Source organism: Rhinoraja longicauda, chromosome 33 (assembly GCF_053455715.1).
Source record: "Rhinoraja longicauda isolate Sanriku21f chromosome 33, sRhiLon1.1, whole genome shotgun sequence".
In the NCBI taxonomy this organism is placed as follows: Eukaryota; Metazoa; Chordata; class Chondrichthyes; order Rajiformes; family Arhynchobatidae; genus Rhinoraja; species Rhinoraja longicauda.
In genome coordinates, this window is record NC_135985.1 from 12,101,619 (window position 1) to 12,129,483 (window position 27,865).

The window sequence follows — 27,865 nt, forward strand, 5'->3', positions numbered from 1 at the left end:
TATTGAGATGAATGTTTAATTTAGTTTATTATTGTCACATGTACCAAGCTACAGTGAAAAGCTTTTTGTCACATGCTATCCAGTCAGTTAAAAAAACTACACATGATTACATGAAAACTACAATGTTCTATAGATTCCGGGTCAGTTCCTGTGGATTGGAGGGTAGCTAATGTTATCCCACTTTTCAAGAAAGGAGGGAGAGAGAAAACGGGAAATTATAGACCAGTTAGTCTGACATCAGTGGTGGGGAAGATGCTGGAGTCAATTATAAAAGACGAAATTGCGGAGCATTTGGATAGCAGTAACAGGATCGTTCCGAGTCAGCATGGATTTACGAAGGGGAAATCATGCTTGACTAATCTACTGGAATTTTTTGAGGATGTAACTAGGATAATTGACAGGGGAGAGCCGGTGGATGTGGTGTACCTCGACTTTCAGAAAGCCTTCGACAAGGTCCCACATAGGAGATTGGTGGGCAAAATTAGAGCACATGGTATTGGAGGTAGGGTACTGACATGGATAGAAAGTTGGTTGACAGACAGAAAGCAAAGAGTGGGGATAAATGGGTCCCTTTCAGAATGGCAGGCAGTGACTAGTGGGGTACCGCAAGGCTCGGTGTTGGGACCGCAGCTATTTACAATATACATCAATGACTTGGATGAAGGGATTAAAAGTACCATTAGCAAATTTGCAGATGATACAAAGCTGGGTGGCAGTGTGAACTGTGAGGAAGATGCTATGAGGTTGCAGGGTGACTTGGACAGGTTGTGTGAGTGGGCGGATGCTTGGCAGATGCAGTTTAATGTGGATAAGTGTGAGGTTATCCACTTTGGTGGTAAGAATAGGAAGGCAGATTATTATCTGAATGGTGTCAAGTTAGGAAAAGGGGACGTACAACGTGATCTGGGTGTCCTAGTACATCAGTCACTGAAAGGAAGCATGCAGGTACAGCAGGCAGTGAAGAAAGCCAATTAAATGTTGGCCTTCATAACAAGAGGAGTTGAGTATAGGAGCAAAGAGGTCCTTCTGCAGTTGTACAGGGCCCTAGTGAGACCGCACCTGGAGTACTGTGTGCAGTTTTGGTCTCCAAATTTGAGGAAGGATATTCTTGCTATTGAGGGCGTGCAGCGTAGGTTTACTAGGTTAATTCCCGGAATGGCAGGACTGTCATATGTTGAAAGACTGGAGCGACTAGGCTTGTATACACTGGAATTTAGAAGGATGAGAGGGGATCTTATCGAAACGTATAAGATTATTAAGGGGTTGGACACATTAGAGGCAGGAAACATGTTCCCAATGTTGGGGGAGTCCAGAACCAGGGGCCACAGTTTAAGAATAAGGGGTAGGCCATTTAGAACAGAGATGAGGAAAAACTTTTTCAGTCAGAGAGTTGTGAATCTGTGGAATTCTCTGCCTCAGAGGGCAGTGGAGGCCAATTCTCTGAATACATTCAAGAGAGAGCTAGATAGAGCTCTTAAGGATAGCGGAGTCAGGGGGTATGGGGAGAACGCAGGAACGGGGTACTGATTGAGAATGATCAGCCATGATCACATTGAATGGCGGTGCTGGCTCGAAGGGCCGAATGGCCTACTCCTGCACCTATTGTCTATTGTCTATTACAATTAAACTGTCCACCGTGAGCAGATACAGGATAAAAAGTATAACATTTAGTGCAAGATAAAGCCCAATAAAGTCAGATTAAAGATAGTTCTTGCCTGATGGGAGAGGGGAGAAGAGTAAGTGACCGGGGTGAAACTGGACTTGATTGTCAGCTGACCAACGACCTAAACGTGTTCTACTGCAGGTTTTATAGACAGAAACATAACCCCTTCCCCCCCCCCCCACCCACTCCTCCCCAATCACCACTTCACACCAACTCACAGCCTGACTCCAGTCTGCAAAGACTGGACCCTTCCCCACCCACCCCTCCCCAATCCCCACTTCACACCTACTTACAGCCTGACTGCAGTTTGCAAAGATTGGGCCTTTGTCCACTACCCACTCCCTCCTTGCTGCCCAACATTGGTCTGGCCACCTCGCCATCACTAACAATAGAAATTGAGGAGGTGGAGAAGCTATTCAGGAGACAGAAAAGCCAGAAATCTCCAGGACCGGACAATGTTTCCCCCTCTACCCTCAGGTTCTGTGCCGAACAACTGACACCAGTCTACACAGACATTTTCAGCCAGTCCCTGCCAACCTGCCCCTGCCTGCTTCAAAGTCTCCACTATTGTTCCTGTACCCAAAAAGCCAAGGATGACTGGTCTTAATGACTACAGGCCTATCGCACTGACCTCTGTAATCATGCAGACCCTTGAAAGACCTATGCTGGCCCAGCTGAAAAATATCACAAACCCACTGCTGGACCCTCTGCAGTTTGCATACCGGGCCAATAGATCAGTGGATGACACAATCAACCTAGGCCTGCACTTCATCCTCCAGCACCGAGACGCCCAGGGGACCAATGCAAGGATTTTGTTTGTGGATTTTAGCTCTGCATTCAACACCATTGTGCCAGAGCTACTACACTCCAAACCCTCCCAGTTGACTGTGCCTGAACTCCTCTGTCAGTGGATCACCAGCTTTCTGACAGACAGGAAGCAGCATGTGAGGCTGGGAAAGCACATCTCGGACCTGCTGACCCTCAGCATAGGAGCTCCACAAGGCTGCGTACTCTCCCCTCTCCTGAACTCTCTCTATACCAACGACTGCACCTTCACAGATTCCTCTGTCAAGCTTCTCAAGTTTGAGGACGATACAACCCTGATTGGACTGATCCAGGATGGGGAGGAATCTGCCTACAGACAGGAGGTGACACAGCCTGGCCTCCTGGTGCCATCGTAACAACCTGGAGCTCAATGTTCTTAAGACAGTGGAATTGATTGTAGACTTTAGGAGAGCTCCCCCCCCCCCCTTCCTCCACTCACCATCAACAACACCACAGTCACATCTGTGGAATCATTTAATTTCCTTGGAACCATCATCTCCGGGGACCTCAAATGGGGGGCCACCATCGACTCCACAGTCAAAAAGGCACAACAGAGGATGTACTTCCTGCGGCAGCTGAGAAAACACAATCTGCCACAGGCAATGAGGGTCCAGTTTTATACTGCCATCATAGAGTCTGTCCTCCTCTTCACCGTCATGGTCTGGTTTGGCTCAGCCACCAAGCATAACATCCGGAGGCTGCAGCTCAGAAGGTTGTTGGCTGCAACCTTCCCCCCATCAACGAACTGCACACTGCAAGGGCCAGAAAACAAGCAGGTATGGTCATCTCTCACCCTGGCCACAAACTCTTTGAAGCACTTCCCTCTGGAAGGCGACTCCGGACTGTCAAAGCTGCCACAGCCAGACATAAACACAGCTCTTTTTCCATGAGCAGTCGCTCTACTCAACAGGCAAAAGTCTATAACCTCCATTTGCTCTGATATTTTATTTCATTCTTCACATGTTTAAATTATGTTTTATTCTTAATTGTTTTACTGTATATCATGTTGTTACTTGCGAGCAAAGCACCAAGGCAAATTCCTTGTATGTTTACATACTTGGCTAAAAAAATATATAAAATTCAATTCAATTCCATTATGCTGGTTGCCTTGCCGAGGCAGCGTGAAGTGGAGATGGAGTTCATGAAAGGGAGGTTGATTTGCGTGATGGTCTGGGCTATGTCCACAACTCTGCAATTTCTTGCAGTCTTGGATGCAGCTGTTCCCTAGCCATGGTGCGATGCATCCCTATAAAATGCTTTCTACAGCACTCATGTCGAAGTTAATGAGGATTGTTGGGGACATACCAAACTTCCTAACCTTCCAAGGAAGTGGAGGCATTGGTGTGCTTTCTTGGCCACACTTGAACTGGGTTATTGTATAAATATTATTACGATGATAGTGTTATTGTTGTGTTGGTTAGGCTAATTGTTTTTATATGTGTCTTTGATAGGGAATATTTAAAGATGAACAAGACCTTGATCTGTTTGATAATGCCTTCAAAGAGACTTTCAAGAAAGGAAATACCGATCTGACTTCAGATGAAGGGTGGAATTGTTAGACCTGATCCCATTACATTTCCTACAACCACTTTGGCCTAGGTAGCCACCTCAGACCGCTCAGTTGCACTTGGATATAAATTTATATTGATTCCTTTTTAATTGCAGAGTTGAAATGTATCTGATATAACTATTGAAAGCATATATCATAAATATTATGAATAAAGTTTAATTACAATAAAAATGTTTTAAAAGAAGTGGAATATAGCATAATAAATATTGCTTTTGAAGTTGAGGGGGAATTATGGAATCCAAGGAAGTTCGTAAAATTTTTCATTTGGAATATTTTACCATACTCCGTGTTCTCCCTGTGATTATGTGCGTTTTCTTGAGTGCTCCGGTTTCATACCAGAGTTCAGAAATGTGCTGGTAAGTGTGCTGCTGTTAATTAACCCAGAGCATAGATTTTAGACTTTGCAGATACAGTGTGGAAACAAGCCACTGAGTCCGCGCCAACCAGTGACACTAGCACTATCCTAAACATCAGGGACAATTTATAGAAGCCAATTAACCTATAAATCTGTACATCTTTGAAGTATTGGAGGAAACTGGAGCACCCAGAGAAAAACCATCTTGCTCCAGTTTCCTCCCATACTCCAAAGATGTCCAAATTCCATACAGACAGCACCCATAATCAAACTCGAAACCGGGTCTCTGGCAATGTAAGTCAGCAACTCTACCGCTGTGTCATGCTAAGATAGCTGGAAGGAGTGGGCTGAGAATGGATGAGATGATGTGAGAGAGGGAAAATATATGGGGCAGTGAGACTGATCTAAATACTCAGAGCCAGCCAGGATTCAGCAGTCTCCTGTGATGTAAGGAAGTCAGGCTAATCAATAGGAATTGTTTTATGGAGCTAAAGAGTACAGGCCTTGCAACCCTCAATTCTATCTCCCATCCCTGTCCTTTCATGCCTTGTTTCTATTCTGATCCATCTTGAATGTATCTGTTCCTGTGCGTTTAGAAAGTTCAAACATTCACAAAATCGTTCAGGTAACGAAATGTCTCATTTTCTCGGTTCTAATTGACTGACATCTTTAATCTGAGACCACAATCTCCCTAGTTTTAAATGCTTCATCCAAACAGCGAAAAAAGTTATTGCATAAGTGACGAATTTTGAAGTCAGTTTGAAAAGTCCGGGAGCAGAGCAAGGACGCCCGTTGGCTGAGAAGAAAAGTAAGTGTTAATTGCAGTGGAAAAGGCAGATTAATAAGAGCGCATAACTCCAAGCTGGTCAGGAAGACAGCAGAGAAGTGAGATTGGTTGATCAATTAAAGCAGACGATTGGTAAATTGGCCATTTAAGTAATTTAGTGGCTGATATAAGCAAGGCTTGCACAAGGGGTGCAGCCCTGTGAGAAAAGTGCGAGTCTTTGGCTGCGGTGAGGAGGTTACGCTTGTTTTTTGAGCCAGAATTGTTTTTGACACCAAAGTGATGGCGCACAAGTTGGTGCAGTGTGTTTCCTGCAGGATGTGGGAAGGTAGAGACACTGCTGGAGCTTCTGGGAGCTACACCTGCAAGAACTGTGTCCAGGTGCAGCTCCTGACTGGACGTGTGGCAGAGTTGGAAAAGCAGCTGGTTGACCTCAGGGCCATCCGGGAATGCGAGAGTTTCCTGGACAAGACCTACTGTGAGGCTGTCATGCCAAGGGTCCAGGTCGAGCGAAGGTGGGAGATCGTTTCAGGGGGGAGCGAACGTGGACTACAGGAGACCCCGGTGGTTGTGCCTATTGCAAACAGGTACACCCTATTGGGAACTGTTGGGGCAGAAGACGCTTCCAGTCCGAGCAGCAGTCGCGTTGGCGGTTCTATCCCAGGCAAGGAAACTCGACCGGGGAGACCGAAGTCAGGATGAGCCATAGTAGTCGGTGACTCCATTGGCCGAGGTACGGACAGTAGATTCTGTGGCGACAGGCGGGAGTCGAGGATGGTTTGTTGCCTCCCTGGTGCCAGGGTTCAAGACATCACGGAGCGGCTTCAGAACATCCTAGCGAGGGAAGGTGATCAACCGGAAGTAGTTGTGCATGTGGGCACAAACGACGTCGGGAGGAAGAGGAAGGAGATACTGCAGCGTGAGTTTAGGGAGTTAGGAAGAAGACTGAGAAGTAGGACGTCAAGGGTGGTTATCTCTGGACTGCTGCCTGTACCTCGTGCTGGTGAGGGCAGGAACAGAGAGATCAGGGATATGAATGTATGGCTGAGGGGCTGGTGCAGGGAGCAGGGATTTAGATTTCTGGACCACTGGGATCTCTTCTGGGGTAGGGGTGACCTGTACAAAAGGGACGGGCTACACCTTAACAGCAGGGGGACCAACATTCTGGCAGGCAGGTTTGCTAGTGCTACAAGCGTGGCTTTAAACTAAGTAGTGGGGGGGAGGGGTTGACAAATTGGGAATATGGAGATGGAGTTAAAGGGGAAGCGAATACAGGAGAAACTGTAAAGGACTCTCGTATGAATGGGAAGGGAAGTTCTAGAAGGGATATGAGAGTAAGGTCAGGGCCAATTGTGACCGGTGTGAGAGGGGAGGTAAATACCGAAGTTAAAGTGTTGTATTTAAATGCGCGAAGTATAAGAAATAAAGTGGATGAGCTCGAGGCTCAGTTAGACATTGGCAAGTATGATGTTGTGGGAATCACTGAGACATGGCTACAAGAGGACCAGGGCTGGGAGCTGAATATTCAGGGGTACACAACGTACAGAAAAAACAGGCAGGTGGGGAGAGGGGGCGGGGTAGCTCTGTTGGTAAGGAATGATATTCACTCCCTTGCAAGGAGTGACATAGAATCAGGAGATGTAGAATCAGTATGGATAGAGACGAGGAATTGTATGGGTAAAAAGACCCTAATGGGAGTCATCTACAGGCCCCCAAACAGTAGCCTCGACATAGGGTGCAAGTTGAATCAGGAGCTAAAATTGGCATGTCACAAATGTAATGCTACGGTGGTCATGGGAGATTTCAACATGCAGGTAGACTGGGGAAATCAGGTTGGTAATGGACCCCAGGAAAGAGAGTTTGTGGAGTGCCTCCGAGATGGATTCTTAGAACAGCTTGTACTGGAGCCTACCAGGGAGAAGGCAGTTCTGGATTTAGTGTTATGTAATGAACCTGACCTGATAAGGGGACTCGAGGTAAATGAGCCATTAGGAGGCAGTGACCACAATATGATAAGTTTTACTCTACAAATGGAGAGGGAGAAGGGAAAATCGGAGGTGTCAGTATTACAGTATAGCAAAGGGGATTACAGAGGCATGAGGCAGGAGTTGGCCAAAATTGACTGGAAGGAGGCCCTAGCAGGGAAGACTGGAACAGCAATGGCAGGTATTCCTGGGAATAATGCAGAAGTTGCAGGATCAATTTATCCCAAAGAGGAGGAAAGATTCTAAGGGGAGTAAGAGGCACCCGTGGCTGACAAGGGAAGTCAAGGACAACATAAAAATAAAAGGGAAGAAGTATAACATAGCAAAGAAGAGTGGGAAGCCAGAGGATTGGGACTCTTTTAAAGAGCAACAGAAGATAACTAAAAAGGCAATACGGGGAGAAAAGATGAGGTACGAGGGTAAACTAGCCAATAATATAAAGGAGGATAGTAAAAGCTTGATAGTAAAAGCTTTTTTAGGTATGTGAAGAGGAAAAAAATAGTCAAGGCAAATGTGGGTCCCTTGAAGACAGAAGCAGGGGAATTTATTATGGGGAACAAGGAAATGGCAGAAGAGTTGAACCGGTACTTTGGATCTGTCTTCACTGAGGAGGATACAAACAATCTCCCAGATGTTCTAATGGCCAGAGATCCTGGGGTGACAGAGGAACTGGAGGAAATCCACATTAGGCTGGAAAAAGTTTTGGGTAGACTGATGGGACTCAAGGCTGATAAATCCCCAGGGCCTGATGGTCTGCATCCCAGGGTGCTTAAGGAGGTGGCTCTAGAAATTGTGGACGCATTAGTAATTATTTTCCAATGTTCTATAGATTCCGGGTCAGTTCCTGTGGATTGGAGGGTAGCTAATGTTATCCCACTTTTCAAGAAAGGAGGGAGAGAGAAAACAGGAAATTATAGACCAGTTAGTTTGACATCAGTGGTGGGGAAGATGCTGGAGTCAATTATAAAAGACGAAATTGCGGAGCATTTGGATCACAGTAACAGGATCGTTCCGATTCAGCATGGATTTACGAAGGGGAAATCGTGCTTGACTAATCTACTGGATTTTTTTTGAGGATGTAACTAGGAAAATTGACAGGGGAGAGCCGGTGGATGTGGTGTACCTCGACTTTCAGAAAGCCTTCGGCAAGGTCCCACGTAGGAGATTGGTGGGCAAAATTAGAGCACATGGTATTGGAGGCAGGGTACTGACATGGATAGAAAGTTGGTTGACAGACAGAAAGCAAAGAGTGGGGATAAATGGGTTCCTTTCAGAATGGCAGGCAGTGACTAGTGGGGTACCGCAAGGCTCGGTGTTGGGACCGCAGCTATTTACAATATACATCAATGACTTGGATGATGGGATTAAAAGTACCATTAGCAAATTTGCAGATGATACAAAGCTAGGTGGCAAAGTGAACTGTGAGGAAGATGCTATGAGGTTGCAGGGTGACTTGGACAGGTTGTGTGAGTGGGCGGATGCATGGCAGATGCAGTTTAATGTGGATAAGTGTGAGGTTATCCACTTTGGTGGTAAGAATAGGAAGGCAGATTATTATTTGAATGGTGTCAAGTTAGGAAAAGGGGACGTACAACGTGATCTGGGTGTCTTGGTGCATCAGTCACTGAAAGGAAGCATGCAGGTACAGCAGGCAGAGAAGAAAGCCAATGGAATGTTGGCCTTCATAACAAGAGGAGTTGAGTATAGGAGCAAAGAGGTCCTTCTGCAGTTGTACAGGGCCCTAGTGAGACCGCACCTGGAGTACTGCGTGCAGTTTTGGTCTCCAAATTTGAGGAAGGATATTCTTGCTATTGAGGGCGTGCAGCGTAGGTTTACGAGGTTAATTACCGGAATGGCAGGACTGTCATATGTTGTAAGACTAGAGCGACTAGGTTTGTATACACTGGAATTTAGAAGGATGAGAGGGGATCTTATCGAAACGTATAAGATTATTAAGGGGTTGGACATGTTAGAGGCAGGAAACATGTTCCCAATGTTGGGGGAGTCCAGAACCAGGGGCCACAGTTTAAGAATAAGGGGTAGGCCATTTAGAACAGAGATGAGGAAAAACTTTTTTAGTCAGAGAGTTGTGAATCTGTGGAATTCTCTGCCTCAGAGGGCAGTGGAGGCCAATTCTCTGAATACATTCAAGAGAGAGCTAGATAGAGCTCTTAAGGATAGCGGAGTCCGGGGGTATGGGGAGAAAGCAGGAACGGGGTACTGATTTAGAATGATCAGCCATGATCACATTGAATGGCGGTGCTGGCTCAAAGGGCCGAATGGCCTACTCCTGCACCTATTGTCTATTGTCTATTGAATTTTATTTTACCCTGTTGAAGATTGATTTTAACCAGGAGTAAATAGGATTTGTGACCATTTTCAGGTCAAAGCCTGTTAATCAAGAAATGCCTCTTGAGATCCCATTCAGAATCCGGCAAGAGAACTGAAACAAGAGTATCGGAGAAAGTACTTCAATGGGCACTCAGAGACAACTAGGGTTTAACTACTGCCCTGGGAGGCCCAGTCCTATCAGAATCTAGGTAGGATTCTCCCTCATATCTACCTCAATGCAAATACTCGGTTCTGATTTTACCCTATGTGTGCCTGTCTATTTTTTTTCTCTCGAATTTGCAAGGTGGTCAACTAGTAGGACTTGGAAAAGAGGAGCAGACAGCACATTTGGGCGAGAACAAAATGAGCACTTGGATACTTCAGGCAGAACAGAATTTTAATATGGTGAAACAACTAAAATGGTAAATTCTCCCCTTCAGCACTCAAGGGCACATTTTTGACAGCAATGAAATGCTGTCACATTATTGATAGCATTGGAACCAATTTAATGGTTGGTTATTTATTGGTTATAACCAATCAATAAATATTTGTTCGTTATTTATTCCAACAAATAACCTGAAAGGAATGTACATGATCTGTTCTATAAGATAATTCCATCATTCTAGGCATCACCCCTGTGCGTAGAGTATGCTAGTCTACAGCAATTAAGGAGTTAATTCAGCTCCTTTGTTGAGTACATAAATGAAACAGGATGGAATCAGCATCTTAGAAATTCAACTGCAATGCTCTGTTTATTCCAGTGCTATTCAATGAGAAAATATTCTTTGGATGAAGTGAAATGTGAATAAAAACCCAGTAGAAACAAGGAACTGCAGATGCTGATTTACCAAGAATAGACACAAAATCCTGGAGTAACACAGCGGGTCAGGCAGCATCCCTGCAGAACATGGATACGTGATGTTTTGGGTCGGGACCCTACTTCAGACTTGGAAATAAAAAACATTTCTGGGTCATTTGAGGTCACTCCTGAAATTTAAGCAGCTCACAAACTATCTGCTAACTGCCACTTCTTGCGGTTTCTACATTGAACTCATTAACCACTTCAAATTCCACAGATCTAGAAGCGTCATCCTTAATCGCAAGAGTCTGCATAAAAAAAAGACTAAAACTCATCACTGAAAATAAGTGAAAGGGTTTTTTGATTGGAGACTTTTAACTTGAGCTGTTCCTTTCAACGCCATTTTCTTTCACAATAACATTCAGAGATTGTTTCTCCCAAGTAAAACAGTTAAATTTAAGGATTTGGCCATATCTAGGCAATTTACAAAGAAGAGCACACTCAGGATGACTGATATTTCAATTTTGAAATATACACGCTGAGAACAACATGTCTGCTGATGGATATGCCAAGTTGTGACCAATTTGAACTGGCCATAAAAGAAAATCCTTTCGGCAGGAGTAGTTATATTGCATGAAATTAGAACTTATGTCAATGCAGTAATTCGTTATCTGCAACAAAATCCATCCCATAACTGTAGGTGATGCTTACCTGTGATGTGCTACAGAATAGAAAAATCAGTTTACAGTGATCAAGAAATGGCCATACTGATTTCTGTATCTTTGGCATTTGAAGAAAAATGGAATAGATGTTTCCTCTGATCACGAGGTTAACTAAGTGTCCAACCCATTATTAACAATTATTTGGTGTATTTAGTTGTAAAAAAAGATGACTAGGAATACAGTGCTGGATTGAAGTGCTTGATCCCCAGTTGATTTTTCTATTGTCCTTATTGATATTTAAATACTTTAAAACCGAAACAATTTAAGTCACTTGACTTAGTCATGGAAAAATATGAACACTGGTGACTTCAAAGGAAAATAAATGAAAATGTAGGAAATAAAATCAGCCACCAGGTCTTCTGCTGTCAATCTGGGTCACTTCAAGCAATCAGACAGTAGAGGCTAATTATGAAAACTCGTGTACCATTTCAAGATTTGGTATTTAAGAAAGAAGAATGCACACAATCAGGTTTGCAGCAAGTAACCATCCGATATTCAAGTACGATAAAGAGAAAAAGGAATAAATGAAAAATGTAGAAAATATCTTTATTTAATTCAAATAATTGTATAATATTAAAACATGAACAGATTTTGCAAACTTGAAATTGTATTCAAATGCATGGTTTACAATATCAAGTTATTACTCCGCCTTTCCTTCCAATCAGTTTCCCCATTCCAGTGCTTTAATAAATTCTTCCTCAGTGAAGGAGAGCAGCTTAGCAGCTTCCACATGCATCTTAAAAAAAAAACATATTTGTGATCTGTTAGTGCTATGATAAATTAGCATTCAATTACCAGATTATTTTAATACTCTTGGTTTCCAAAAATGGCAAGGTTACTAATTACTGCTTCTCTCATTTTCACATCATACCTTTTGCCTTTTTAAGATGTCTATCAACTTCATCTGTTTCTTAAAGCCAGTCATAAGCTCATTTTTTTGCTTTTCCATCTTCTTGTTTTCTAACTTCAGCTGTTCAATTGTTAGTTTTTCTTGATTAGTTATGTCCTGCACATAAGAAATTGGCATGCATTACAATTACTTTCATTTTAATTTTGTCCAGTCAAGCACCAATAATGGAGAGAGGCAGAGCACTTTCAGCAGTCTTCATGCAGTGGACAAAGCAAATAAATATCATGTCCCTAAAGGACTCTATGAGAGTTGGTATTGAGTAGTGTTAGCTTCTTTGGTTGAATTACCACTATCCCATTCAATTTGTAAAATATGCAAGTAAGGAGCTGCTTTCGTGTCAAATTATCAGATGACTTACAACAAAATTGGCAGCTAAGGAAATAAAGAAAATATACAGAATAGAATCAGCACAAATGCAAAGTTACCAAGAATGCTGGAAATAGAAAAGATACATGTCATGCATGGAGATAGAAACAAACCTAAAATTTCAGTGATCTTAAAGCATTTTTGTTCTCATGTCTCATCAGGACCCACAGGACTGGCGTGGAAACAAGTAATCCACAACCCTGAGAAACCACCTTAGATGCTTAAAAGTCAATCAAAACCTTTGAAATGGGTCCTTTGGCCCAACTCCATCCATACCGACCAGTTGCCCGTTTGCCCACCGTTGACCCATATCCCTCTAAATCTTTACTATCCTTTTACCTGTTTAAATGTTCCTTAAATTCAGGGAGTTTGGGTAGAAAATTAGGATTCAAGGCTTGAGTGACTCTTCTCTCAACGGCGCCTTCAAGAGTGCCTGAATGCAGAATTGATAATTTTCCCTATATCTTTATCTTACCTTATTACTTTGCTTCAGTTTATTAAGCTCTTTCTTGTATTTGTCAGTCTCTTCTAATGCCCGATTCAGACGAACCTCTGTGGCACTGTGGTTTGTTACAAATTGCTTCTGGGTTCTTTTCTGGGTCTCTAATTCCTGGGAAAACAATTACATGATGAAGAAATCACTGAATGTTCACTTATAAGACATCAAAATATTAGAAGATACATTATTTATAATACTTCACTTTTACATAAATAGCTATCAAATTCTGCATGTATATAAAGCATTTCTTTAAAAAAGTCACTGAACCAATTTGCTGACTCATTTTTATGGTAACACGAGACCAAGGGCCCAAACCTCTCCGGCATTGATGCAGCATCCTCTCCCCCTTCCTCCTCCCCTCCCCCTTTCCCTTCCCCCCCACTCCAGCCCCACTCCAGCCCCACCCCCCCCCCCATCTCCTCCCCCCTCCTTCCCTAGGAGATAGATTTGATTGTACTGCCCTTCAGTAGATAGACACAAAATGCTGAAGTAACTCAGCAGGTCAAGGAGCATCTCTGGAGAAAAAGGATGAGTGAGGTTTCCCATCTGAGTTACTCCAGAGTCTGAAGAATCTCAACAGTTTGAAGAGGGGTCCCAAGCCGAAACATCATCCATCCTTTTTCTCCAGAGTTGCTGCTTGGCCCACTGACTTTGTGACTATCTTTGGTATAAACCAGCATCTGCAGTTCTTTGTTTCTACCTTGCCTGCCCGAGGTTGTCCATGAACAACTCATCTCTGAGTGATAACAATATCTGGAACCCCACTTCCAGATCTTTCAAAAGTTGCCGCCCCAATTGTCAATGCATCCACATAGACATAATGGAATGAATACTTCCTCCTGTCTTTTACTTTTGGCAAAGTAAATTTATAAATGGAATCATGTCATATAATGGTCAACTGATCACACTTGTATATTTATTCCCTTGGTTCCTCTTTGGTTCTGTATGCCCTACTCTTCTTCATGGTGCAATCCCACTGACCTTATCCAGACTGGTCCTTATGTCACACAAGTCCCACACCAACATGATTCAGTCTTCACACCCTTTAAAGTAGAAACAAACAACTGCAGATGCTAGTTTATATCAAAGATAGACACAAAGTGCTGGAGTAACTCAGTGGGTCAGGCAGCATCTCTGGAGAAAAAGGATGGGTGGTATTTCCCGCTCAGTTACTCCAGCACTTGGTGTCTATCTTCAAATTTAATTTGCCAAATTGACAGTGTACTTTTACTAAATGTTATGTGGTCTTACACACTTGTGCATGCAGGTGGGATGGAATCTCTTTGATTTTCTCTCCAGGGCCAATATGAGCAAATCATTAGGGCCTGTGAAGCAGATCAATTTCTGCCTTGTGCAGCTATCAGGAGCAGCAAAGCCTATCCACAATGTTTGTAGAAACAATTTAAATGGATCAGTTTACTTAAATGTTATAGTATGAAATATACCTTTTGCAAAGCGAGCACTTGTTGCTGCAAACCATCACTTTTCTTTTGTGCCTCATCAGCCAGGCTTTTATATTTCTCAGTTTGAGACTGCTGGATGTTTGTTGCCTTTTGCAATCGGCTGCGTTCTTCCTCTACCTCCTTTACATGGCTAGTCAACGTATTATTTTCATCATCCTATTAAGCAAAGGTAAAAACTGTGAAACATAATCAAAAAGATAACTATCCAAAATCTGTGAAGTGAAATGGTCACTCAACCCACATTCACCATCAAGTTCATTAAATAAAAATGGAAGAAACTAGAAATACAGCAGGTCAAGCAGTTTCTCTGGAGAAAGGAGCTGAGTTAACATTTCAGATTAATTTTCTCTTGTCACAATTAAGATCAGATATATCACATCATATTTGTGTTGGATGTATCTGTTTTTTTAAGAATCAAAAGGTGCAGCCCACAGCATGAATAAAGGTATATTTTGTGGTGAAATTCTGACCTACTTGTCGAATTATCAGTAATTTCCCCAGCAAGTTCTGAATTTCTGCAAGAGTTGAAATTCCGACTGATTGCCAGCTAACTTGGAGAATAGACCAATGGTACAGGAGATTAGACACATGGAACATTTATTTTTGTTAAAACCTGAGTTTGCAACCTTGCTGAAATTGATCTGAGGCAGAATGTAAGCACTGATTAAGCATCAAGATATTTTCAACAAGATAAACCATTCCACTGAAACTGATATATACCCTGTTAAAATAAAACTGTCAGTTGGGCAAATGAGTCAAGAATTTGCCATCTTTCAGATAACATCTACCAGAAGTGGGATATTTTCAGAATTCTCAATATGTTTAATATTAATATATTGAAACTTTGTGGTTGAGGTCAAAATGGCAATCTTGCCAAAGCCTTTAACCACAAACAAAATATATCAAAGATTTTGATTAAAATTTAGCTGTGAGATACATGTAACATAATTATACAGATGCTAATAACTGCCACTTTTTAATGTATGTCTACTCTGCTATTCTGAGCATGATTTTCTCTATTTTAATTGCATTGCCAATTCATGTATCACAAATATTCTTGACAAACTCATCATCTTGGACCCCAAGATCCCTCTATACATCAATGCAGTTAAGGGTCTTGCTATTAACCGTATACTTTCCCCCTTACATTTGGCCTCCCAAAGGGCAGCACATTACAGTTACTCATATTAAACTCCATCTACTTTTTTCTATGCTTATATCTGTTACTGATCTAAATCCAAAAGCAACAAGTACTGTGGCCAATTAATTTATGGAATGCACAAGAGATTTATTTTTTTTAAATCAGTGTGTTGAGCAATCCTTCAAAGGAACAAACTATTTTGGATTCAGTAATGCGCAACCAAAAATGGTTAATCTATGATCTGGGGTCTTCAGGGAACAGTAATCATGATATGAAAAAATCTTATGTGAATATTGGAAGTGATTTAGTTCAAATAGTTCCAAATAAAGCAAACTACGGATGCATGAGGCGTCTATGATAGATTGGGATCAACATTGAAAATATAACAATAAACAACCACTGGCTAACTGTTATTGAATTAAGAAATAGTTTACAAGTAATATATATCTCTAAGGCAAAAGATCTGAACTAGTCAAGTGGTTGAATGTACCGTATATCCCTGACAGATTCTGGTTCTCATCGTCCTGAACTATCCCTCTATTTTTTATGTGTAGCTATAAAGGGAAATTAAAGGTTGCATTGGATCAAACAAATCGATTTATAATATTGACAAATAAATAACAGAAAACCTTATGATTCAGAAAACATCAGAATTAAGTCAAGCAGGATCAAGATATTGATGACGAAAGATGAAGCAGAATATAAGGGTAAGCTTAAAAACAGATTGTAAGAACTTCTACAGATAAGTATAAAGGAAAAACAGAACCAAGTCAAGTCGAGTTTATTTTTACATGTGCAAGAATGGTGGGTATAGGTACAAATGAAAATCTAGCATGCAGCAGCACAACAGACATCTAGACTCAGTCAATACAAAACAAATTATGTATAAATTATGCGTTAAATTACTAATAGAAAGAATACAGTGCCAAAAAAACATTAGCGCAAGACACAATTAGATAAGAAAACAAGACCATGGTAGGGCAAAAGGTAGTTCATAGTGTTCTGTTTGTAGAGTTAGGATTTGGGTGGTGCGGGTTGGTTTGAGGATCTGATAGTTGTAGGAAAATATCCATTCCTGAACCTGGAGATGTGGGTCTTCTGTATCTCCTGCCTGATGTTCGCTGTGAGAAGAGGACATGGTCTAGACAGTGGGAATACTTGATGATAGATACCGGCTTCTTCAGGTAGCGCCTCATCTAGATGCTTTCGATAGTGGGGAAGGTTATACCCTTGATGGACTAGGTTGCATCCATTACTCTACATTTTCTTACCGTGGGAATTGCCCGACCTGGCCATGATGCAACTAGTCAGGATACATCCCGCTGTAAATCTTTGGAAGTTTGTTTAGTAATATGCCAAATGACTTTAAACATCCAAGTGAGGAGAGGCGCCGGTGTGCCTTCTTCGCTGGAAGGGTGACATTTCTTCAGACCTAGAAAGGTCCCGACCAGAAATGTCACCCATCCTTTTTTTCCAGACATGTTGCCTAACCTGCTGAGTTACTCCAGTATTTTGTGTCTATCTCACTTACATTGATATTATTGGCAGTTGATTATGTTACTAAAATATTTAATAGCAATCCATTTAATAATAAATACTTCTAAACTCTGTGTGACTTTATACTTGACCCTTACCTTCTTGTTGTATTCATGAGCTAGTCTATCCAGTTCCTCCTGCATTACTCTTAGTTTTGCTTTCAGAAATCGTATCTGGGCCTCTGAGTTCAAAGTAAATAATAGAATCGAATTTAAAAAAATTAATGCAAAACACAATTTATCAACTACCTTTCAAAATAGTTATCCATTATATTATATGTGCCATCTATATACTAAAGCTTTCGTTTGTTTGTTTGTTCCTGAACTACAGCCAAAATGGTACACGATAGCGCGACAATGTTTGGCCCACCTTACTCACTGTCTGTTTGGTGCTGATGGAAGAAGTTTGATTGAAATCGGTGTTATACATTTTTAAGATATTCACATTTTAAAGCTTAAATCTATCTCCTGGGGAGGGAGGGGTGGAGGGAGGGAGAGGGAAAGGATAAGGGGGGTTGAGGGGGATGGGGGAGGATAAGGGGGATGAAGTTGGGGGGAGGGAGGGAGGGGGAGAGAGGAGGGGAGGGGAGTGGTGCTGCACCAATGCAGGTGAGGTTTGGGCCCAATGGGTCCATTTGGTCTAGTTCTATCTAAATGCTTCTTGCTAACATTAGTGACTGATGTGATCAATGTATCCAATTGAAAATACCTTTCTCTTAAAAACATTGAGGCTTTTCACAACTGAATTTTGCTATGTAAAGAGCAAAGCAATGCGTTCAGACCCACCTGTGCTCATTTCATTGCCAACGCTTGGCATTATCACATCTTCGTCAACAGCAGGACTTCCATCCTCCAGCTGACCTTCAATTTTGCTAATTGTCTTTGCAAGAGAGAAATTGGAAAAGTCCTCTGGAACTGCAACATCATCAGCCACGTGTAATTCAAGACTTTTATGTTTCGCACTGAAATTTAAAAAAATTAATTATTTTCCTCTTTCAGTTCAGAAAATAATTTTCTGTTGAACTGGTATATTTAAAATTAGAACACACCAAAATGCTAGTTATTAATAAATAAATAAAATCAAGTTATGCTCTCTTGGGTATAAGTGAGAAAATATTGCACCCCAAACTGTGTTGACTGAATCATTAAATTATTTAAAGTACATTAAAAATGTATGGAAACAAAAATATAAAATATAATTCTAATCCAGTGGGCATACTGTTTCATTAGTAATTTTTACTCGATCTGATTTGAATTGAAAAATGAAAAGTGATCTGCACTAGAACAAATTTCACATATTTAAAAAAATCATAATTGGCTAGTCAGTTACATTTTGATAAATTAACTCAAATTAATTTCATATTTCCCTTTACACTTTCCCAATCCAATGCACTATTTTCAAACAACGGTTCACTTTACAAGGGCTCTGGAACAAACGCAAACAAAATAAAACTATAATAATAATAATAATAATAATAATAACAATAAAATGTGTGTGTGTGTGTGTGTGTGTGTGTATGTTCTATGCTTACAGCAGAGTTTATTGAATAATTGTCTTGCTAAAATGTAGATTGATTTTGTCTTCTTGTAAGACAGAGGTGTTCAAACAAGGGCCTGTAAATTCTTTGTAGCTAATAAGTGTTTGTAATTAGACGACAAAAACATGTTAGTATTCAGGATTTTGTAATTATTTGCTTTACTCTCTTATTTTCACATTTTAGCCCAATTTTTCCTCCTTTTACATAGTGAAACTTCAGAAACAGAATACAATGGTACTAAATAAATGTAAAGAAAGAAACATCTGTTACAAAGTAAAAAGAGGTTTGCATGTATCAGGTTGTTAGGCCGGGACCTGCTTTATATGGAACTGTTGCAATTCAAAGAAAATACAGTTGTTCAAGAGTGACTTTGACAGATACTCCTTAGAACAACAAGCTACTTTACTGGGAAACGCACCGTGTTGAATGATGAATGCTGCCTTCTCAGTACAAAAGTGAACTGTACTGAATTTCAAGATTAGTGTAAATCAATTTAAAAACGGTTAAACTGCATTTCATTTCAGAAATAAATTTTCAGATATGCAATGCAGAAAAAAATGCACTAGATTTCTAGATAACATGTCTTAAAGTACTGAAAGTTTGCCTTCCAGAAGACAAATTAGGTAACTCTGCCACCTGCAGAGGGTGATAGAAATTTAGCATTATTTTACTGCGATCAGCAATTGATATTAGATTTTAAATCTGAGATTGAGAGATTTTAGTTAACTGCAAGTATGAAAGAGTGGAGGGAAAAGATGGTACCCGGACCTGAATCAATGATCAGCAATGATCTTATTGATTGTCAGAACAGGCTTAAAGAACTAAATGGTCTATGCTTGAGCCAAAATTACTTGCAGCCTTTGGACTCCACACTCTATCCCTTAATCTTAGTTCAGGTCCAGGTTACACAAAGCTAACTAGAACATAAATAAAAATAAATAATGGTAATTGTTAATATGGTTCTGCACATTTAACATCTTGCTTATCAGGTCTTTTTGAACACATAGTGTTATATCAGATTTATGTATAGATATATAGATGATTTTACCTTGTAATTTTCTTTCCTTTGCTTGCTGAACATGGTCTGGTTTGTTCTACGTTCCTCAATCCAACCTTACTTTTGTTCTGAAGTACACAATTGAAAACAAAAATAAACAATTGCTGTCACTATACAGTTAAGATTTCAATATGTACAGTATCATGTCTTTCATTTGATAGTATTTAAAGCTAACAACAGACAAAATATATTCACAAAGCCTAAGAACCCGATGCAGGGAAATCTCCTTAAGGAGAAGTGTGCAAATAAATGGTGCAAAAGCACTTTAATACTCACGAGACACTGTTAAATAATTTTGGTTTGAAATTTCAGGTGTGCTAGGGAGAGATATAAAGAGGAGGGGCATTGCATTATTGATCTTGGAGTCATCACTGCAGTACTGGGGGAGGATGACTCAGAACGCTCTTCAAATGAACCCAAATTAGCAGAGCTTTGGGGGAAAAAAGCACGAATTTGCTATGATTATATTAAAGGCCTTCCAAGTCAGCAGGAAATAGAGGAGCAGATATGTTGGCAAATCACGGAAAGATGTGAAAGGAACAGGATTATAGGAGTAGAGAATTTCAATTCCCCAATGTGAACTGGCAATGTGAAAGGATTAGATGCAGAGCAATTTTTAAATTGAGGTTTTTGCATCAGTCCTACTGCAGTACAATTGTAATTGATAAATGTGGCTGGAGCAAGTACAAGTGTAAGCTGGTAGATAGGAGCCATCATCATCCTGATGGTGCATACATTTGTTTCAGCCTTGTACACATAATTATTTGATGAAGATATTTTGAAAAATACATGTTTTCCAATGAGGATAAATGACTTAATTTTGATGTAATGACGTTTCCTTACATCAAAAAGTATTTTGAAAGCGTTGCAGATGTGGCAATACAATGGTTTTCTAAATTTGTGAAAAAGTATTTTAACAGTTAATCTATTTACTTCTGGGTTTTTTTTGCTCCTCTCTGGTCAATGCACTGTTTATATCAGCAAATTTGATTATATCCCATTGCTTCTGCCAAGGCTACTGAACTCTGATTTTGCCTGACTGTGCAAGTCTCGAACAAACAATCCAGAAAGGAGAGGGTTTCTAAGCAACCTGTCAGTTGAGGAACTATATCATTACAAATGAGCTCAGGCCCTACTCCAGCCATCTGGAAGGGCCATTACAATTATTGCCCATGTCATGGGAATCATCCAATTTAACTTCCATTATTTACAAACTATTTGATTCCTTCACGACATAGAAACATAGAAAACACAGTAGGTGCAGGAGTAGGCCATTCGGCCCTGCGAGCCAGCACCGCCATTCAATATGATCATGGCTGATCATCCAAAATCAATAACCTGTACTGGCTTTTTCCCCATATCCCTTGATTCCCTTAGCCGTAAGAGTTGAATATAATCTCTAGAGACTCTGTAAAGACAGCTTGATAATTTATCTAGCTATATTTCTTCCCTCTCTCCGTCCCCATCCCAATGCCCAGCAATAAATACAGCCTCTTGTTTCTTTCTGACTTTGCCACCATATTGACATTGCAGGCATATACATCTCCCAACCAAACATTTGCAAAATATGCTTTTTTTTCACCAAAATGTTAAATGTATATCTCTGCTTCCGGTATGTTCTATTTTTATTTCAGATTTCCATAATATATAGTTTTTTGAGATTAGGAACTTTAATGTTAGAAAATGACATGAACAACCGCTCTGGAAAACTGGAATCCTTAGATCCAGAACCAGGGGCCTCAGTTTAAGAATAAGGGGTAGGCCATTTAGAAGTGAGATGAGGAAAAACCTTTTCACACTGAGAGTTGTGAATTTGTGGAATTCTCTGCCTCAGAAGGCAGTGGAGGCCGATTCACTGGATGCATTCAAAAGAGAGTTAGATAGAGCTCTTAGGGCTAGCGGAATTGGGGTATGGGGAGAAGGCAGGAACGGGGTACTGATTGTGGATGATCAGCCATGATCATATTGAATGGCTGTGCTGGCTCGAAAGGGCCGAATGACCTACTCCTGCACCTATTGTCTATGTATCTATGTGTCAATACAGGTAAAATAGTAGTGAAAAAAAAACCCTATTAATTACGTTAACTAACAAAAAACCCAACAACACAAAGATATGACTTTCAACAAAGCAAGAAATTTTATAAAGCAACAATGATTGACAAAAAAAATTAACATCTTCCTGTTACGTGCAAAGTAGGTCACTCACAGCAAGATTATAATTAGAAAGCAACTTAAGAAGCCACGGTGTGAACTTTTAAAAAGCAAGCAAATCATCTTTGCACTAAAACCAGCATCCATTCATGAAGGTATGGATACATATAACATATTAGGTTTTCAAGTTGGAGAAAACAACATAGAAAGCATTTACAAGAAAGGGACCAAGATGTTTGGAAGAGCAATTAAAAAAAAAATGTCAATATCATCATTTAGTGATTATTATAAAAGTTCAGATTTTTTTTCTAATTGTTATTTTTACACAGGATTCATTGAAGAAATAATTGGGTTTCATAAAAGTCTTTTTAAATAATCATTGATTTGACTGCTTTTAAAGTTGAGAACTTTTTTGTGGATTGCCATAGAATCGTACAGCATCGAAATACGCCCTTCGGCCCAAATTGCCCATGCCGGCCATGATGCCCCATCTATACTAGTCCTATCTGCCCTAATTTAGAGGCCCATATCCTTCTAAATCTTTCCTATCTATGTATTTGTCCAAATGTCTTTTAAAATATTGTTATAGTACCTGCCTTAACTTCCTCCTCTGGTAGCTTGTTCCATTAATCCACCACCCTCTGCGTGAGAAATTGCCCTTCAGGTTCCTATTAAATCTTTCCCCTCGCACCTTAAACCTATGTCCTCTGAATCTTGATTCCCTTATTTTGCCTAAAAGACTGTGCCTAAAAGACCCTATCTATTCCATAAGATCACCCTCAGCCTCCTGCACCCCAAGGAATAAAGTCCTAGCCTGCCCAACTTCTCCTGATAGCTCAAGCCCTCATATCCTGGCAAAATTCTCATAAATCTTCTCTGGACTCCTTCCAGCTTCACAACATCCATCCTGTAGCAGGGTGGTCGATACTCCAAATGCGCCCTCAACATGTCTTGTACAACTGTTACATAACATCCCATCTTTTATTTTCAATATATGGAAACAATGAACTGCAGATGCTGTTTTATACCAAAGATAGACACAAAGTGCTAGGGTAACTCAGTGGGTCAGGCAGCATATCTGGAAAAAAAGATGGGTGACGTTTCAGATTGCGACCCTTCTTCAAATGTTTACCCTCCTTTAATCTCATCTACTGCATCTGGTGTTCCCGATGCGGAGTCCCGTACATTAGCAACACCAAACGTAGACTAGGCGACCAATTAGCTGAACACTTATGCTCAGTCCGCCTGGGCCTACAGGATCTCCTGGTTGCCAACGATTTCAACTCACCTTCCCATTCACATACTGACTATTCTGTCCTGGGCCTCCTCCATTGCCACATTGAGGCCACATGCAATTTCTCATTTTCATATGAGAAATATGAAATACCTCATATTTCGCTTGGGTAGCTTACAACCCAGTGGTATGAACAGTGAATTCTCTAATTTTAAGTAACTTCTACTTTCACTCCACTCTCCTCCCCTCCCCCCTTGCTCCCTTCCTCAACCCTAGTTGTTTTACCAGTTCCACAGTTCTTCATATTGTTTTTACCTCTTGAGATCACACCTTCACTAGCCAACAATGGATCGACCAGGCATTGCCATGCCCGAGGTCATTTGTGGCGGCTCCTGATTGTTCCTGGTCTTTTCTCGTCCCAACACCCCATCCCCCGCCTCCACCCCTTATTTTCAGTTTGAAGAAGGGTCCCGACCTGAAACATCACCTATCCTTTTTCTCCAGAGATGCTGCCTGACCTACTGAGTTACTCCAGCACTTTGTGTCTATCTTTCTATATTCAGTATGCTTACTGAAGAAGGCCAATATACTGAAAGCCTTCTTGATTATCCTATCTACCTGTGACACCACTTTCAGGGAACTATGTACCCACCCTCCAAGATCCACCTGCTCTACAACACTCGCCAGGGCCCTGACATTCACTGTGAAGATCCTACCCTTGTTTGACTTCCCAAAGTTCAATACTTCTCACTTATCTGCATTCCTCGGCCCACCTAACATATAACATATAACAACTACAGCATGGAAACAGGCCTGTCCGGCCCTACCAGTCCACACCGACCATTCTCCCTGACCTAGTCTCATCTACCTGCACTCAGACCATAACCCTCCAATCCCCTCCTATCCATATACCTATCCAATTTACTCTTAAATAATAAAATCGAGCCAGCCTCCACCACTTCCACCGGAAGCCCATTCCATACAGCCACAACCCTCTGAGTAAAGAAGTTCCCCCTCATGTTACCCCTAAACCTTTGTCCCTCAATTCTGAAGCTATGTCCCCTTGTTGGAATCTTCCCCACTCTCAAAGGGAAAAGCCTACCCACGTCAACTCTGTCCGTCCCTCTCAAAATTAAAAAAACCTCTATCAAGTCCCCCCTCAACCTTCTACGCTCCAAAGAATAAAGACCCAACCTATTCAACCTCTCTCTGTAGCCTAAGTGCTGAAACCCAGGCAACATTCTAGTAAATCTCCTCTGTACCCTCTCCATTTTGTCGACATCCTTCCTATAATTTGGCGACCAGAACTGCACACCATACTCCAGATTCGGCCTCACCAATGCCCTGTACAATTTCAACATTACATCCCAACTTCTATACTCGATGCTCTGATTTATAAAGGCAAGCATACCAAACGCCTTCTTCCCCACCCTATCCACATGAGATTCCACCTTCAGGGAACAATGCACAGTTATTCCCAGATCCCTCTGTTCCACTGCATTCCTCAATTCCCTACCATTTACCCTGTACGTCCTATTTTGATTTGTCCTACCAAAATGCAGCACCTCACACTTATCAGCATTAAACTCCATCTGCCATCTTTCAGCCCACCCTTCCAAAAGGCCCAAGTCTCTGTAGACTTTGAAAATCTACCTCACTATCAACTACTCCACCTATCTTAGTATCATCTGCATATTTACTAATCCAATTTGCCACACCATCATCCAGATCATTAATGTAAATGACAAACAACAGTGGACCCAACACAGATCCTTGGGGCACTCCACTAGACACTGGCCTCCAACCTGACATACAATTGTCAACCGTTACCCTCTGGTATCTCCCATTCAGCCATTGTTGAATCCATCTTGCAACCTCACTATTAATACCCAACGATTTAACCTTCTTAATCAACCTTCCATGTGGAACCTTGTCAAATGCCTTACTGAAGTCCATATAGACAACACCCACAGCCTTGCCCTTATCAATTTCCCTGGTAACCTCTTCAAAAAATTCAAGAAGATTAGTCAAACATGACCTTCCAGGCACAAATCCATGTTGACTGTTTCTAATCAGGCCTTGATTATCCAAATAATTATATATATTGTCCCTAAGTATCTTTTCCATTAATTTTCCCACCACAGACGTCAAACTAATAGGTCTATAATTGCTAGGTTTACTTTTAGAACCTTTTTTAAACAAAGGCACAACATGCGCAATGCGCCAATCTTCCGGCACCATCCCTGTTTCTAATGACGTTTGAAATATTTCCGTCATAGCCCCTGCTATTTCTGCACTAACTTCCCTCAATGTCCTAGGGAATATCCTATCAGGACCTGGAGACTTATCCACTTTTATATTCTTCAAAAGTGTCCGTACCTCCTCTTCTTTAATCCTCCTAATTTCCATCACTACTCTACTTGTTTCGCTTACCTCACATAATTCAATATCCTTCTCCTCGGTAAATACCGAAGAAAAGAAATTGTTTAATATCTCCCCCATTTCTTCCGGCTCAGCACATAGCTGTCCACTCTGACTCTCTAATGGACCAATTTTATCCCTCACTATCCTTTTGCTATTGACATATCTGTAGAACCCCTTGGGGTTTACTTTTACATTACTTGCCAAAGCAGCCTCATATCTTTTTTTCGCTTTTCTAATTTCCTTTTTAAGATTCCTTTTACATTCTTTATATTCCTCAAAAACCTCATTTACTCCCTGCCGCTTATATTTATTGTATATCTCCCTCTTTTTCCGAACCAAGTGTCCAATTTCTCTGGAAAACCACGGCTCTTTCAAATTATTATTCTTTCCTTTCCACCGAACAGGGACATAAAGACTCTGTACTCTCAAAATTTCACCTTTAAATATCCTCCATTTCTCTATTATATCCTTTTCATAAAACAACAATTTCCATTTCACTCCTTTTAAATCCTTTCTCATCTCCTCAAAATTAGCCTTTCTCCAATCCAAAATCTCAACCCTTGGTCCAGATTTGACCTTCTCCATAATGATATTGAAACTAATGGCATTATGATCACTAGACCCAAAGTGCTCCTCAACACATACCTCCGTCACCTGACCCATCTCATTTCCTAACAGGAGGTCCAACACTGCCCCTTCTCTGGTAGGCACCTCTACGTATTGCTGCAAAAAACTATCCTGCACACATTTTACAAACTCCAAACCATCCAGCCCTTTAACAGAATGTGATTCCCAGACTATATACGGAAAATTGAAATCACCCACAATCACCACTCTGTGCTTACTACTAATATCTGCTATCTCCTTACATATTTGCTCTTCCAATTCTCGTTCCCTATTTGGCGGTCTATAATACACCCTTATAAGTGTTGCTAAACCTTTCTCATTTCTGAGTTCCACCCAAACAGCCTCCTTAATCGATTCTTCTAGTCTGTCCTGCCAAAGCACTGCTGTGATATCCTCCCTGACAAGCAATGCAACACCCCCACCTCTTGCCCCTCCGATTCTATCACATCTGAAACAATGAAATCCTGGAATATTTAATTGCCAATCGCAACCCTCCTGCAACCATGTTTCACTGATCGCCACAACATCATACTTCCAGATGTCAATCCAGGCTCTAAGCTCATCCACCTTTCTTACAATGCTCCTAGCATTAAAATATACACATTTAAGGGACCCATCATTTCTTATTCTCAGTTTATTTCTTTTCCCTTCTTTCTCTCCTACATATTGGGTCTGAGTGTTTCCCTTTTCTGCCTCCTGCCTCACACACTGCCTATTAGCTATCTGTGTTTGAGTCCCTCCCCCCAACCGTACTAGTTTAAAGTCTCCGCAGTTATTTTAGCAAATCTCCCCGCCAGGATATTGGTTCCCCTCGGGTTCAGATGCAACCCGTCCTTTTTGTACAGGTCATACTTCCCCCAGAAGAGGTCCCAATGATCCAGAAACTTGAAACCCTGCTCCCTGCACCAGTTCCTCAGCCACGTATTTATCCTCCACCTCACTCCATTCCTATTCTCACTATCGCGTGGCACAGGCAGTAAGCCTGAGATTATTACTTTGGAAGTCCTTTTTTTTAACTCTCTTCCTAGCCCCCTGAATTCTCCTTTCAGGACCTCTTCCCTTATCCTACCTATATTGTTGGTACCTATATGTACCACGACCTCTGGTTCCTCTCCCTCCCCTTTCAGGATATCCTGGACACGCTCAGACACATCCCGGACACCGGCACCAGGGAGGCAAACCACCATCCGGGTCTCCCGACTGCGTCCACAGAAACGCCTATCTGACCCCCTCACTATAGAGTCCCCTATTACTACTGCTCTCCTCTTCCTTTCCCTACCCTTCTGAGCAACAGGGCCGGACTCCTTGCCAGAGGCCCGGGCACCGTCGTTGCCCCCAGGTAGGCTGTCCCCCCCAACAGTACTTAAACAGGAGTACTTATTTCCGAGGGGTACAGCCACCGGGGTACTCCCTAGTCCCTGCCTCTGTTCCTTGCCCCCCCTAACAGTGACCCACTTGTCTACCTCCCGTGGTCTAGGAGTGACCACCTCCCTGTAACTCCTATCTATAACCTCCTCACTCTCCCTGATCAGACGGAGGTCATCAATCTGCCGCTCCAGGTTCCTAATACGGTCCCTTAGGAGCTCCATCTCGTCACACCTGGCGCAGATGTGGATGTCTGGAAGATTATCAGACTCCCAGATTCCCCACATCTGACACCCAGAACAAAAAACTGCCCTGGCAGTCATACTCTCCAAACAAAGCCCCGCGCTCGGTTACTAAACCTACCGCCCGGCCGCTACTCCAACCGCTCCAACCGCCCACCCAAAAGAACTGAGTGATCTCCTGGGAGAGGCGAAAAACCGGATAAAAAACCCAGGCCAATTTGGGAAAAAATCCGGGAAATTCCTCTCCGACCCCAAGCTAGGCGATCGAAACTAGTCCGG

At 41.6% G+C, this 27,865-nt stretch overlaps 2 protein-coding genes across 6 annotated transcripts in view; one reads left to right on the top strand and one right to left on the bottom strand.

The window, feature by feature from the left end:
* mns1 (meiosis-specific nuclear structural 1) overlaps window positions 1-4,183 on the top strand; it is a 39,793-nt gene extending 35,610 nt beyond the window's left edge. For all 3 annotated transcript variants that reach the window (XM_078427256.1, XM_078427257.1, XM_078427258.1), the window contains exon 10: window positions 3,940-4,183. In XM_078427256.1, the coding sequence (XP_078283382.1) occupies window positions 3,940-4,047 (108 nt within the window). In that variant the 3' untranslated portion in view covers window positions 4,048-4,183. The remainder of the gene's footprint in view (window positions 1-3,939) is intronic.
* A 7,430-nt stretch (window positions 4,184-11,613) lies between these two features.
* The window catches only part of tex9 (testis expressed 9), a 30,057-nt gene continuing 13,805 nt past the window's right edge, over window positions 11,614-27,865 (bottom strand). For all 3 annotated transcript variants that reach the window (XM_078427238.1, XM_078427239.1, XM_078427240.1), the window contains exons 6-12: window positions 19,535-19,611; window positions 17,735-17,910; window positions 17,048-17,130; window positions 14,255-14,428; window positions 12,786-12,920; window positions 11,906-12,040; window positions 11,614-11,770 (exon numbers count right to left, since the gene is read on the bottom strand). In XM_078427238.1, the coding sequence (XP_078283364.1) occupies window positions 11,696-11,770; window positions 11,906-12,040; window positions 12,786-12,920; window positions 14,255-14,428; window positions 17,048-17,130; window positions 17,735-17,910; window positions 19,535-19,611 (855 nt within the window). In that variant the 3' untranslated portion in view covers window positions 11,614-11,695. The remainder of the gene's footprint in view (window positions 11,771-11,905; window positions 12,041-12,785; window positions 12,921-14,254; window positions 14,429-17,047; window positions 17,131-17,734; window positions 17,911-19,534; window positions 19,612-27,865) is intronic.